The sequence below is a fragment of the Halyomorpha halys genome, unplaced genomic scaffold (genome assembly GCF_000696795.3).
Source record: "Halyomorpha halys isolate HHAL.00 unplaced genomic scaffold, Hhal_1.1 Scaffold35.1, whole genome shotgun sequence".
NCBI classification, from domain to species: domain Eukaryota; kingdom Metazoa; phylum Arthropoda; class Insecta; order Hemiptera; family Pentatomidae; genus Halyomorpha; species Halyomorpha halys.
This window is the reverse complement of record NW_027106137.1, coordinates 419,818-435,817: the sequence shown is the minus strand read 5'-3', so window position 1 is coordinate 435,817 and position 16,000 is coordinate 419,818. Positions and strand designations below refer to the sequence as shown.

The 16,000-nt window shown below is 30.5% G+C and overlaps 1 protein-coding gene across 5 annotated transcripts in view; it reads right to left on the bottom strand.

Annotated features, from left to right (window-relative positions):
* The window catches only part of LOC106686360 (uncharacterized), a 553,455-nt gene that overhangs the window by 166,537 nt on the left and 370,918 nt on the right, over positions 1–16,000 (bottom strand). For all 5 annotated transcript variants that reach the window (XM_067053697.1, XM_067053696.1, XM_067053694.1 and 2 more), the window contains 5 exons: positions 15,289–15,412; positions 14,502–14,781; positions 11,606–12,515; positions 10,630–10,807; positions 8,778–9,033 (listed from right to left, as the gene is read on the bottom strand). In XM_067053697.1, the coding sequence (XP_066909798.1) occupies positions 8,778–9,033; positions 10,630–10,807; positions 11,606–12,515; positions 14,502–14,781; positions 15,289–15,412 (1,748 nt within the window). The remainder of the gene's footprint in view (positions 1–8,777; positions 9,034–10,629; positions 10,808–11,605; positions 12,516–14,501; positions 14,782–15,288; positions 15,413–16,000) is intronic.

Below are 16,000 nucleotides of genomic sequence, written 5' to 3'. Positions count from 1 at the left end.
CTGGTGAATACTATAATCCTGACTGTGAAAAATAAAGATGTAGTTGAAAGACGAAAAGTTCAATTCATTACAAAAGGACAGACGACCAGTTGGAGATGTTTGAACATGTTGAACTCAGTGAAGTTATTGTGAAACATAAAATCAAAAAATTGTAACTAAAAAGTTTTTTCTGTGCACAAAACTAATATTGGAATTTTAAAATTACTTTGTTAATGTATGTAAAATTAAAATTCGGCTAATCCTGTTTTTGTAAAAAAAATTATGTAAAACTAAATTTGATAAAGAATGAATATTTAAGAGGGTGAGCTAAAGTGAGATATAAAATTTTTTATTGCATACATGTTGCTTTATGGCAAACTGTGAATATATCGATTGTACCGGCTTGCAATAGTCAAGGAGGTTGCTGCCGAGGCTTTGTTGTGTTTGTTATGCTGTTTGTTCTTACCACAGTAAGAACGGTTCATGTTATTTAACCATAACTAATAAAACAGTAAGAACAGTAAAAACATTTTATTTGTGTCCACCTCCCCTACGTTCAACATTTGCATGGGGGTTCAGAACTACAAACTGCATCAAGAACCTGTTCAAGGAAGGCAGTACCTTTTCAACCCCTTTAGAGTTCAAAGAATAAAACAATTAATGATTCTAGATCATGTTTAATATTATTAAATACAATGTACGTAAAAAAGACATATAAATAAAAATGAACTAAACTGGCAGCTGTGACATACTTATGTATATTCCTATGTGTAAAAAAGAAAAAATTGGGAAATATTCATCCAATGCAGTGATTATTGTAGCTATATCACAATTTAATCAAAAACGTTTTTAAAAAAGTGTAAGGAGGAATTCTGAAAGAAAATGGACAATGACAGAGCAATGTCTCATATTCAAGGTGAAAAAAGAAACATCTAACAATGTATAAAGACACTTCTCAATCCATGAGAAAGTTGAGAAAATTCTACTGGAGGAAAACATCAACAGAAGAAAGAAAGATGACAAATAACTATTCTCAGAGGAAAAGATATGCTTCAATGAACAGAAAGAAATGATACAGAGGAAAATTGTGGAAATGGATATTTAGAAGAATCAGAGCTAGAATTGGTGCTAGAGAGAATATTAGAGAAAGCAGCAAATTATGATTTTAAAATGTCAAAGAAAGCAAGGGGCCAAGGGTTGGAAAAATTCTAGCCTGAAAATGTACTCAGTATCTATTACTAGGCACTATATTGTCATTGGTTGTAGGCTGGTCATAAAAAATTAAATAAAGGTTTCTATTTTTAGAAAATAGAAAATAATTATGTAAACTATGTGTTACAGATTTTAGGGAAGTACAGCTTTCAATCTAAATTATTTTTATATATCAAACTAAAAATTTAATCATGTTTTCTGTTTCTGATAATTTTATATTTGATAATACATTATTTTTTAGCCTTGAGTGGAAATAGAGATTCTGAGTTAGAAACCAAAATATGATTAGGGGGCTAGTGAATAGATAAAATGTTACTACATTCCACTTGTGCAAATCTCTTACTCGACATTATATAATAGAACATAAAATACCAAATGAAAGAGACTAAAGCTAAGTAAAAAGCAGTAGATAGCATTTGATTATATGTAGTGTAATGCAAAATTTAATATAATGCAAATATATAGTATAATGCAAAATGTAAGCAATCGATTAAACAAATTATATTTTTTAAGTCTAGTGGAGTACATATAGCAATCAATTTACAAGAAATCAATAACAAAAACTATGCTAGATTACAATAATTTTGCAGCATTTAAAAATATATAATATTTCAATCAAACAAATTAGAAAACATAGATAAAGGTTACACACTATTTACAAACATGATTCTTTAAAATACAAAACTCTTTTTTTTGTACCTATTTACTAAAATTTACAACTGTATATTATAACAAATACATGAACTAAATAGGAACTAACATGATTAAGATTTCTTGGAACCCAACACATGGTAATATTATAATATTAGACGACTATCAGGGATAGTATTAATGGAGTTGACTGAATAATGGTAAAATGATTTTTTACAGAACACTTATGAGATATGAATAAGTCATATTAACTCTTTGACGGTGGTAGAGAGGGAAAGAAAAGTGTGCTGGTAGGGGAGAGACCTTGAGAAGGCCAAAATTACCCTCCTAAAAAGTACATTGAAGTAGACATATTGATGAGCAGTTTTCAGTCTTATCGCAAGATTTCATATGTGTCTCTTCTCCAAATAAAATATAAGTTAGTGGGTCTTTTATATATCAATACAACCAGGGTAAGTTTTTAATGAAAGAATTTGATTCCAATGAGATTGGAAAGGATTTAGATCAATCTTTAAAGTTGTAATAGGTAGCTGGCAGATTAAGAAAATGATAAATGCGTAAATAAGTACCTAACTAACTAGGAAATGATAAAGGTTGCAAAAAAAAATGTGTAGCATCAAAATAGGGGAGAAATAAATAATACCAGGTACACTTAGCCCATTAGTAATATTTATTAGCAGATTTTATGTGATCATTGTTTGTTTTAGGAAAGTAAAGTCAACTTTGGCATGGAAGGAATATTCATTGACACTGGGAAATCAAATGTTGGAGTTTAAATCATAAAGAAAATAGCTTGGAATGTGTATGTCCCCAGGTTCATGTTCGAAGGTTCATTTCACTGTTGGTTATTGTGTCTAAATGTGTAGTCAGGAAACAATAGAAGTGGCCTTTGAGCCTAATATGTCAATCTTTATGTGTGGAATTAAAGCTCAAGATTAATAAATTCTATTAATCTAATTAAAGGATTGATCAATTCACAATGTTTTGAGTCTTCTATGCGGTCCATACCAAATTGCATGAACCTCAAGCCAGCAAATCTGTCACATCAACAAATAATATGATATGCCACTTCATCCTCAGTGTGACAGAATTTACTCATGGATGATCCTATCAACCTGAGATCAAACATGTACTTATTGAGTTTACAGTGGCCAATATAGATCTTGGAAATTTGTCTTAAAATGATCCTATCCAGTTGAAGCAACATTTTACTTTTGAAGCCATAAGCTGCCTTTATTATACTTTTTTATAGATCAGACTTATACTACACAATGACTACGGAGTTATAGGAGTCTTTTTTAGCCAATCTGTCTACTTCCTCGTTGCCATGTATGACAATTCAAGGTTAACTTTATTGTATCATAAGGGTTGGTTCAGTGACTGCATTGCAGTCTTGGACAACTCTCTTTCTTGCTGCCTGCATCTTTATATCGGTTATATCTCCACCAGTCATAGCTCTTCCTTTACTATACTGATGGCACAGCAACTAATGGCAAGTAATTCTGATTGGAATACTGATATTTGGATAGAAGAATAGATATTCCATCTACTGGTTTGTACCAGATGCCAACTCCTGAGGCTTGGACAGGGAGAAAGCCATCCTTATAGCAATTAATAGCATAGTTTGGTCCACCCTATTTTGTCCTGTTTATTTTAACATCATATTTCATACTTGAAGATTTAGACATCATCCTGTTTTCCTCAATCCTCTGATTTATTTCCTAGTGTTCTGGCTGCATCAGGACTTTGGTTTTAGTCTCTTGTTTTAAAAGTCTGTACATAGTATTTAAAGCATGTTCTTCAATATCCATATGTAGGTATGTCATACTACGCATTACCAATTTTTTATAATTCTAGTTAAATTAATGTTATAATTTATAATGTCTTGAATTATTAATAGAAATGGATCAAATTAGAAGTCTAAGATGGCTCAGTCTAAAATAACTAAGAGTTACAATTTTATAAGCTGAAAATGAATGGACAAATGAGTATTTTATATAAGTCTAAGAAATGTTGTCAATAATAAAATTGTTTTTCGTAAAAATAATGAATGTTACCATTAATCAAGAATCATACAACAAAAAAAATAACCGAAATTAATTCTAGATTTTATTTTCTAGGAAGTTGTTTGTTCTTTTTATTAAGATGTTGAGGTGAAAAATAAACTTCCTTGAGAATATTATCAATATTCTATATTTGTTTGTACAATGTTTCAGGTTTTCACATCTTCAAGTACTTTCTTTTCTCTTAATAAAAAAAAAAATTAAATGTATTATCATACCATGAGCAATATGCACACATCCCTGGTTTTCAGCAATCAGAATTTTCAAAGGACAATTCAGGTCAATATTATTACTCAGAAACTAAATTACCTATTTTATGGATCAGCAAAACATAAAAAGTAAAATACTTATAAAAAATTAGAGAAAAGAAAAAATATACTAGATTTTTTTTCTAGAAGCATGATCAAAATCCTCAAGGTGATACCAATTATTATTATTATTATTTTATGGGCAAAACAGACCATGGAGGCCTAAGGCCTCGCGCGATGTATTTACCAATATTAGGAGGTAATATTCCCAGTATATTAGGAAATACATCCCGCGTTTCTTGACGTGGTTTTTTCGCAGGGTGGGTTTGTCACTCCACGATTCCATCCATTATATACCACGATACCAATTGCGGAGTAAAAATATTGACTATTCTTTTGTGAGATGAATACGTCATTTATACTCATTTTAGATATGTTTGATACAGATAACATATTAATTAACATAACATAATTACATTTGCTTACATATTAAATATAAAATTACTGTCTTATAGAAATAATTACTGACGGTGGTATAGAGGAAGGGTAGTACCCTCAACATGGGTATTCCTTGGTGTTTGTGGCACCTGTTGTAAAAAGGTTGGTCACCCTTAGTCTAAAGCCTGTTATAGACAGCTAATAAACTTATAGGCTAAAAGGTTTAGACTCTAGGTTTTAAGACTACGATTGTAGTGGATGCATATTCTGGCAAAAATGTATTCAGCCGAATAGCTCAGATTGTTTTAATCAAATTACAGTGGTTTCAATAACAGCATGTATGTTCTGTAAATCTGCTTTGCTTTTGTCTACCTGCAAAGATGAAATCTACAGATGTAGTGTATTACCTTTTGATGTTAAAATAATTATTAAAAAGTAGTGAAAAAAAATAACATGTTAATATATTGTTGTCTGCAAGAAGCGGTACAAGGGAGTACCACATGCTCTTTCAACATCTTTGAGGTAAACCAATTGAATTTCAAGAATATTTTAGGTTCAGACCCATCAACTTCCAATATATATTAATATTTATAAAAATAAATCTGATTATATAAAAAAAATTATAATTCAAGAATATAATACATTTTTAAATTAAGGATTCACTAATTGAACAAATAAGGCTGCAATGCGTTTCAAAAGTAAATATATTTTTAAATTTTCCACTACCACCTGCACCTATATGTCAGAACTAATACCAAAAATCAAACTGGTTTGAATGACCAAATGCTATAGTGATGTGTTATAGTGCAATCTACAGAAGCAATGTATGAAAAATGCAGACACTATAACCACTTTCACTCAATTCAGATTGTTGGGACAAACTCTTCAGAATTTGTTTTCAGAATATGCATTCACTCTAATGATAGACAAGTCCTATATGAATTTCTAATACAATAAAAACGATCAATTCATATGAAATAACTCAAAATTTTGGTTTGAACATTCAACTATACTCTTCAACACTATTGAAAACTTTTAGTTTTAAAATATCCTTAAAATAAAAAATCTATCCTTTTTCCATATTATTTAAAAGTCAAAAATAAGACAAGTTACACAAAACAATGGTAATTTGATTTATGACACTAAAAACATTTTCATATCAAGTGTGCATATCTGATTCCTAAAATGAGCAATTTTACCCATAATACAGCAAGGATATTAAGTCAGCTATACAAATGGTGGCCATCAGTCATAGTAATCTACAGCCCTCTCATATTTTATAAAGCATTTAAAAAAGGTCATTTATCTATATACACCCATGCACTCAAACAAACCTACAATAAATAAATATTGTAGGGATGATAAATAACAAAAGTTATTGGAGTGTTTATTTAAAACATATTTATAATGTTGAATTTCAAATTATGTATCATCAAATGTACCACTTTTTTGTGAACTAGATTGTACAATAAATATATATCTGTAATACTATAAATTAACAAATATAAATCACATAAAGCTATAAAAATTATAAGAGATGGACTTGTACAGGTTTTTCTTTACTTTATTACAGATTATTCATTAGAAAAATATAAATTTACCTAATAACAAATAAAAAATATTTTACTATTCCATAAACAAAACCTTCTACTTAGATGATCATTTACAAAGAAAAAATATGTTTAGTTTTCAATTCTTATAATTGTTACCTGAGTAAAAAAAAAATCAGCTTTACATAATTTTTGACAGACCTCTCAAATTTTATACAATTTTTATTGAAATATTACTATAAGACCAATTCATTAGTTGAATAATAAACTAAAATATAGTGAGTGTGAATTGAATAAATCAGAGCTTCAACATTGCTTAAAAAAGAAGGACCTTCCAAAGCAGTAGATGCCATAATATAATCAATAATTGATCAGCTGTATGTAATTTCTTATATAGTTTTTCTTTATTGGATAACTATAAATTCATTCATTATGGCTGACTTAATGTTTAGAGGTTCTGATCCATTTCATTTAAAAACAAAATTTAGAATTGGCTGTTTGAATCATCTCATGAAAATCTCATGTTGGTGCTATTTCAGTTACAAAGCTTTTCAAGAATGATTGACCATCTGAATGTGAGTAGTTTTAGTTAATATTCTCCTTGAGGCGAACATTCCTTCTCACTTGAAGGTTATAATAATTGATTGCTATCTTTTTGTAAAATATATAAGGCTTATTTTGTCTCTTCCTAGCCCTGTCACAAACCTGGTACCAGTTTAATTTGTAATAAACTGGAAACGAATGGCTGCAATATTTTTAGCTTTATCTTAAGTATTGGTATAAAAAATAATTAGAATTTTAGATGGAATATACTAATTACTGAATCACTTTTTATGTCACATGATTCTGGTCACTCCCTAGCCCGTTCATAAAATATCCACCAATATACCCTCATACAAAGGAAAATTTCGGGCTGAAAGGTGATCAAAACACACTATCGATAGAAAGACGCAAGATCACATAAGAAAGCAGAAGAAAAGCAGGTCTCCTTTATTTCCTTCTTTAACCTCTTCACTTGGTTCTAGGATGTAAAAGAGATTATGTGAGTATTTTTATTGGAGGTTAATCAAAAAAATAAGAAACTGATAAGACTTAAATTTTGTAGTATTTTAAAACCTCTTTACATAAATGCTCAGCTTTTTTTTTTTTTTTTTTTTTTTTTTTTTTTTTTTTTTTTTTATGAGGCTTCATCAGAGCTAAAATGTATCTTTTTTAGCCTTGATGAAGCCCTGCAAAGTGGGACGAAATGTCGGCAAATAAATAGTTGTTAACTATTTTGTGTTAGCTCGGATATAGATTTAGGTTTTTACTGGTGTTTAGAGGAAGGAAGAAATGAGTATTAGTTCGTTTCTGCATCAAGCCTTTTGGGTTTGCTAAGGCTTGTAATTATTGTGTGATTTCTGTTACTTAATGAAATAGGGACTATTATTTTGTTATTTCGCATATTTAATGTAGTTTTTAGTAACTTTAAATCTATAATTTAGCTTGAAACATGGTGTCCACAAAAGATATTCAGTTTTAAAAAATATTTTTTAACCCTTTAAAAAATAATTAAACTCTCCCCCTAAATAAAACATTGAACAGTTAATATTTTTAATAAAAAAAAAAAAGCAATACAACAGAACCTAAATAAAAATTGGTAGTTTCTTATTTGTAGTCACCAAAATCGGCCATTTCAACTTTTTTCAACAATGGACTTGATGTAAATGATCATCTTTACATATTCATACTACCCAATATTACAATAATAAGTTAAAAAACATATCTTTAATACTCAAGTATAATGTCGGATTAATATATAAAATCTCAACTTCTTTTGACAATAAAACGTAATTTAAGAAATTATATAGAAAACTATGAGACTATATAGATAATAGAAAAGTAGAAATATGATAAATTAAGAAAACTGTAGTTTTCTTAAACAATATGCTGTGTTAAAGGAAGCTTATAAAACTAAAAGAAACAAGTAAATGACTTACCTAAGAGACAGAAGGGTCTGTGGAAAAGCTAAGGAAATGTCATTTCAATCTACTCTATTTATTAATGCACCATTGTTAATTAATTATATATACAGTTTGTTTTTATTCTGCATTAGTAGAAAGCAAATTAATAAGTAAGTAGTGTTAGTATGATAGAAGCTGACTGGTAAATCTACAGTTTATACTGATAAATAATAAGAGTAAATTGTCGCCAAAAACATTATCGTTATGAAGGTTGAAATATAAGTTTTATTAGAAAGATTGAAAAACATAAATTTTTTGTAAATGATTTTGTTACAAATAAAAAAAAATATATAGGCAATGTGGTAAATCAAATAGAAAGCACTACTAGAAAATAATTGTCTGTTTCTCAACACAAACAGAAAAAAGAAAACGTTAGAGAGTGATCTAAGTTTTTGAAAACTTAGAAAAAGAAAATAATTAGCTAAAAAACATCTCATACCAAAGATTGGACTTAACAAACTTCAAAAGATAGTTGAGATTTTAGAAAAAGAAATGTAGACTTATATGTATATTATACAATTAAAAGTGATTTAACATATTTTTATGTTAAAAAGAGTGAGACAAATGTACTCCACTAGAGCCTAGGGTTAGTACATGAGTTAGTAATAGTAAGAGAGAGCTTAGCATACTGACCTGAATGGGACACACTCCGATATGCAGCTGATGGTAGCTGTCTCGGTGTGGTTCTAGATGTCATGGGGACGTCAGGTGCTCTTCTGTGCGGTGTTCTTGGTATATCACAACCCCGTGTGAATATTGGTGTCTCTGGGAGTGAACAAGAGACCTGCATTTGCCCTTCCTCTCTCGAACCACTTGCCCTTTTCTGCAGTGTTCGCCTTCTGGATGGCCCTTGAAGCTCAGTCGGTAAAGTTCTCCTTTCTGATGGTACCTAATTTAAAATTATATATTATATATAGTAGGAAAATAGTCCGGGTAGTGGTCAATAAAGGTACAAAATAGAAGAAAAAACTATTTAATGGTAACCAATATTTCACCCCACTTTGCAGGGCTTTGTCAGGGCTGATCCTGATGTAAAAAAAATGAAGACTGAATACATATATAGTATATTGTAATATCATCTTTTTTTGATGAAAAGTTTTTTTTTATCTAAAGGCGGCTTTAGTTTTATTCTATTTTATGTATCGATGTTAATATTTGTTGACTTTCTTTTATTAAACCAAAAAGCAAACAAATTTCATCATTCAGAAGTTATGGAGGCCAAAACAAAGTTGTTTAAAATATTTCAAGATAGCGGCATGCGTCCATTCGTATCTTTAATTAATGGAGATAATATGGGTTGAAGAAAGATTGTTGAAGTTCATATTTATAATTTAATATGTTCTCTATTGAAGCAAAAATTCAAATTTGAATAAAATAATTACAGATGAATATCAATATTAGCCATAAACTATAATATATGAATAATATAACAATTGGAATGATTTAACTTTCTTTCCTTCTTAATTGAGCAATGTTTTGATATTATGCTGCATGAAAACGAACCACAACACTGTAAAGTTCTATAACTCTGCTACAGAGAAAAAAAAAATTCTTAGTGTAATGATTCATCAAAAGCTTTTAGACATTGTTTCACACTATGAGTAACTGTTGTAAATAACTAAGATATTCATAAATATTGAGATGACTATAACAGTATACAGTCGTGAACCTTAGTGACAGCCATAGGAACCTAGCATACTGGTGCCCCCTGGAGGATGTTCAAAGTTCATCAAGTCATAACATTTCAACCAAAACCAAATTATTAATTATTATCTTCTATAAGTGCATGTACAATTGTGAAGCATAGGAATAACAAGTTTTTGTATATATTATCAGCAATTCACAGATACCTCCTGGAAGAGCCCTAATAAATTCACTATCAGGATGCTTCTTAACCTCAATGTTTACTAGGAGTATATAAGAATCCATTCTGACGAGGCTGAAATTAGGTCTTCTCTGAGTCTCTTCAGAGCTCTACCAGAATGTCTCCGCTTGGTCAACAAGTAATTTTGGATATGTTATTTCAACATCCTTTCAGTTTTCCTTCCTTACTCTCCCACATGTTCTGAGGACTGGTTCCCTTCATATTTGTAACCCACAAGGGCAGGAGACTGGTGTTCTCTGCAAGAATAACCATTTCCTTAACAAAGTCTGTAGTCTGAACCCCTCCTGTATTAAGGTAATGTCGAAAGACTGATGTTATTTCAGTCATCCAGTCCATTCTGGCCTATATTTCATTTCTATCAACCTTTTCCTCTGAATAGGGTAACACTGAGAATAAATGAATGAGCAGTATTGAAGCCTTTTGGTAGATTTTGTAAACAAACACAAAAAAATGATTTTTTTCTTTTACGACATAGTATAATTATGGAATAAGATATTATAATTAATGTGATAATACAAATGTTCAGTGTTGTGAACACTAATTTTACAAACAAGAACAAGATCATTTATGATATTTTAATAAGAAGATTAAAACAAATACCTCTCTCCTTGCAGCAGAGGATGAAGATGATGATGAATGCTGAGTACGATGATTTCTTGAAAAACCTGCATCCATGGATCTAGTTTTCAAAGAAGATGTACCATCTTTGTGGTGCTCAGATCCAGATTTGTTCAATATTTTTGTCCCTAATGGATCACTAGCAGGTGGTTCTAGACACCTAAAAATAAAAGACTGATTGAGGAAAAAAGCTCAAAACAGCAATGAAAAGTTTTCAATATTTATATCATAAAATTATGCTTAATGATTTTTCCACACTAAATGTTACATATAATTATTCTTTATAAAATGAATTTACCATTAATAATTCATATATTAACAAATAAAAAATTAATTTTATAAATTTCTTGCATAACATCATTTATATTTTCCATTTTCTAAGAAATGTCTGATAACAATTCATTAATAGTAGTATTAATATTCATTCTTATATTTGAATATAAGAGATAGTGATGCAAAAATGTGTGCTGTACGTAAAAGTAAAAAAAAAAAATTATGGGAAAATTTTGAAGCGGGAGTTTATTTTTAAATTACAATTAATCTCACTTCATTAAACTTATTAATACTACTATTCACTAAACTAATTTAACTTTTAAATTTATCATAATTTAATTTAATAATATTTTATGATTATTTATTTCTCAATACATAGTAGGAAGCCAGAGTTGTCATGAAACAATGATGAAATGGAAATGTAAGAAAATAATAATGTAATAAACAAAAGTCAAAAAAGGCATAAAATATTGAAATCAAAAATATGTTTCATCCTGGAAAGTTTTTAAAATTAAACTATTATATTAATATATAAACAGTAAAACAAAATATAACAAAAATAATAAAATATAAGTTTCTTTCAATTTCATTAATCTGTTTGAACATATGAATTTGATGGTCTACTAAAGTAAAAAATAGACAGATAGTAATTATCTTTGTGTACTTTTTCATGTCTTGAACATACCTATAAAATGGTTCCCTTTTTTCATTGGAGACCCCTCTTGGTGTTTGAGCTGGGCTTGGTTTCAGTATATCAGAATATTCATCATCTTCTTCAACAGGTGAAGGTGGCAAAGGACCAAATTCATGTTGAAGGACTTCTACTTTAACTTTAAACTCTTTTGGGGGTTTCTCTTCTGGCACTTCTTCAGGTATTTTTTCTACAACAGGAATAACTTGTACCTGGGACACTTCTGCGGCAGTCAGCCATGGATCTGTCAAGGCAGATTCTTCTACAGTATGCTCATTGTTGTTCATACTTTCAGTATCATATTCCTTTCTGAGTTCAGCCATTAAAGCTTCATTTGAAGAGGTATCAGTACCATTTAAAAGAATAATACTCTTACCACGCTCACTCTCAGAGTCATCGGTACCCGCTTGAACTGCTTCTTCTGTGACTTCTTCTGTTGCCTGAATAGCCACATCATGTTTTACAACTGCCTGATCTTCGTCCTCTTCATTAGGAGCTTCAAGACTGTACCGATGTCCAGGTTTTGTATCTAAGGATGGTAAGGAGACAACTCTAATAATGCCTGGTGGTGTAGGAGGAGGAAAGTCAGGAGGAGCCTCATCAAGGCCTTCAATTAGCCCTTCTCGGAGAAGAGATTTAATATTGTCAAATGTGCTGCTTCCTCTCTTAAATTCAGCAGTTGGTGGAGGCTCAGGACCGATAGGAACTGGCTTCCGTTGTCTCTGCCTTCCTCTTCGTATCACATATGTTCCACCGGTAGACATTACTTCTTCTTCATGTCGACTAGCTGTTGATGAGTCTAAATGAGAAGAATCAGAAAGAGGAGAGCAGGATCCATCTTCTGTACCCGTAGGTGGATCTGGCCATTCTTCACTATCTCGCAACCGACCCATAGACCCAGAACCTGAAAAAATAAAAAAAAAATTAAATATTTTTTGAATATTTAATTTACCATTGTGATGTTATTTTAAGTATGCCATTATTTATTAATTCAAATAATGGCAAGGAAGACTGTACTTGCGATGTAATGAAAGGGACTCCTTTTTTAAAGGAAGGACAAACCATTAGACAGAATGAGACACAGTAAAGGAGATGCCTGTGAACTCTCGTACAGAAAAGCAGCAAGACTGTTGCTTGGAAGTTAGAGGGTTGTGTTGTGAATGAAAGTGACTCCTTTCACAAGAGCATTAACACATATGCGCAATAACTTATATTTCTATAGAATAATTGACCATCATACAGTACCGTTCCCAATATATTGGTTTCACACTTTGATCGAGGACGAAGACACATCATCAAGCCATGGTGGCTTGGGAGCACGTATGACGATTGAATTTTTTAGCTTGCGTTTGGAGTGGTAGGAAGAGCTCTAGCTCTACGTGTTTAGTACTGTCCTAGCTTTCATCAGCTGTGATCATTTTGGATTCTGCCACCTTTAAAGTAGTAGCATGTAAATAGTTTTCCAAGCCAATTAATATCTTTATGTATATTACGTTTTCGTTTATTTAAAATAATTCTTATTATTTTAAGTTTAATATAAAGGAGTAATGAATATTATGTTAATAGTTTTGTATTATCCAGTTTGTTTTATTTTTTGTTTATTGTTTTGTTATGGAGCTCTTGATTTATCTTTTGTTTATTGTTTTTGTAATAGAGCACTAGATTCCGGTTTTGTTTTATAATTGTATATTGTGTAACAAATTCGTACAAGACTTTGTCTTTCACAAATAAAATATATTACATTTTATTCTATTCTATTCCTTATATTACAACATTCCTACATTACTGTCAGTGATGTCCAGAGATCGATTTCTCAGAATTTTGAGTTGTCTAGAGCTTGTTGACCCTATGCTCACTAATAGCAATGTTGAGCCTCTGTATAAAATTAGGCCATAATTGGATTTCTTCCACAATAAAATGGAGTCAATATACTATCCCCATAAAGAACTAAGCATTAATAAATCCTCTGGAGAGGGAGATTATATTTTTGTCAGTTTATTAGGCATAAGTTTGAGTTTGAGTAGCAACATGGAATCAAACCAGATCAAAGAAACCAGGCAAATAAAAGCCTGAGGTGGTTTTAAATTATAATAAATACATGGGTGACATTGATCACTCCAATTAGATTTTGGCTTATTCCCCAGTTGAATGGAAAATCCTGAGATGTCAGGCATCCACATTTTTCATATAATTATGATTTATAGCTAACGGCTATTCCAAAAGAATACTGGTAGCAACATGTAGTTGCTAGACTTTAGGGACAGAGTAATTGTTGAATTACTGGAGGGGTCTCCAGAACCACCTGGACCAGCACGAGTTATTGCATCTTCCACCTAAAGTTTCTTGTACCAAGAAGAAACACTGCCGTCATTGTTATGAGAAATATAGGAAGAGAAAGGATGTACAGATAATATACCTTTTTAGAGTCCTTATTTTGTAAGTGTGTAAAAAACAAACAAAAAACCGCAAAACATTCATGTATCATCCAATTACATATACAGAGTCTATGGCATAGGTATATGATGACAATATCACAAAAAAACAGGTATTTAAAGCTTAGAGAGTATGCTCATATAAATTTCCTTTGATAGGAAATTCAACTGTAGTAGACTTATATCTCAATGAAAAGATTAATTTTGTAAAAGATGTAACTAATTTTTTCATCATGTAGATGATTATGGAAGGTTATTTTTTATCATTAATCATACTTTAAGCTTCAAATAATTAAAGAGCAGCAGGTCAAACTTCAAGGGATGTTTTTATCGCCCCATGATCTTTTTATCGCCACACCAATTTTTTAGCTGTTTAACAAGACAAACTCCTAACTAATGGGAATACTAGAAAGTTTAGTAGAAACTATGTATATGTTGGCCCAAGATAAAATACTTACTTGATCTGTCTGTAGAGCGCCTTCTACGCCGACCGATTACTTTTGTACTGCCAGGAGTATAAAGGGCTTCTTCATCATCAAGAGGCACCTCCCAAGCTATGGATCCTCGTTTAGAGGTGGGAGGGGGAGGAGGAGGCACATCTTCCAAGCTATCATCAGAAAATGCTGGGTCTTCTCGTCTAACCTCTCTATGTCTGTCCCCAGCTGTTGCAACTGTTCTGGGTGGTACTCCTCGGTTTCCATTTTGCCAACCAAATGGTCTCTGGTGACGTGTTTTTGGCTGAAAATAATAGCAAATATAATATAGAACAGGATTGATACTCAGAGTGAAATAAATAAATTCAAAATTACATGAACATTACCTGACATTGAACAATATTACTATACTATTATTGTAAATGTTTAAAATATTAGACAGACATTATTTTCTTTGTATAATATGTTATATTTTTAATATGACATTAAAAGAATTAAGTTCTATTAATAATTATGTGATCTAATAGATTTGAGGTATCGTAAAGGTATATAAAAAAACAGATCTTGGTGACATTTTAGAATTTCTATATCTACGTTATTAGTTACTAGCTTACGCTACTAAATTAGTAGTTAACAATACTCATGATAGAGAATTAACAAGAACTACAGAATGTATTTTTAGATCATTCACTCAATCTAAAAAAAAATAAAAATGGAAAAATAAGTGCAAACAACATCTTTATATTTGATCCATAAACTCTAAAATGAGTAATATTTATTATGTATGAAAATATTGAACTTTTTTTCTTACAATGGTGGTTTGTGTAGCTGCAGTTATAGGCTTTAATTCAGGCCTTGCTTCATGCCCAAGGGTTAAACTCGTATGTAGTCTTCCTCGTCTAACATTTCTTTTATTAGAATTACTAGGAGAAACTCTGGGAAAAACATTAAATATCCTATTAGTATTTAAAATAAAAGGAAATTATATTAGTGTTTTTTCTTAATAAATAATAAAAAAAATATATATAGCTGCTGATGGATATGGATCTGTTTAAAGATATAAACAACAATCTGAAGAAAAAAAAATACAGAAAAATCAGATTGGTTAAAAATAATAAAATACTTCTTTCAATACTTACAAATTTCCACAAGGCATTGAATTGAATAAAATACTATAAGAGATATAGATAGATAATATACTAAAAGAGATATAAAGATATAAACAACAATCTGAAGAAATAAAATGCAGAAAAATCAAATTGGTTAAAAATAATAAAATACTCCTTTCAATACTTGCAAATTTCCACAAGGCATTGAATTGAATAAGATACTAGTTTATCAGTTACAATAAAAAATATCCATGGTCTCAACAAGTTTATTCTCTTATAACTCCAACGTTTCGGCCACTCTGGTCATTCTCAGAGATATCTCATTTATAATATCACAGTTAAAACAGTTATTAAAAGGTAGCAGGCTATTCCACCCTCTTTAAAAATATACCTTAGTTTGCAATAACCTATTTT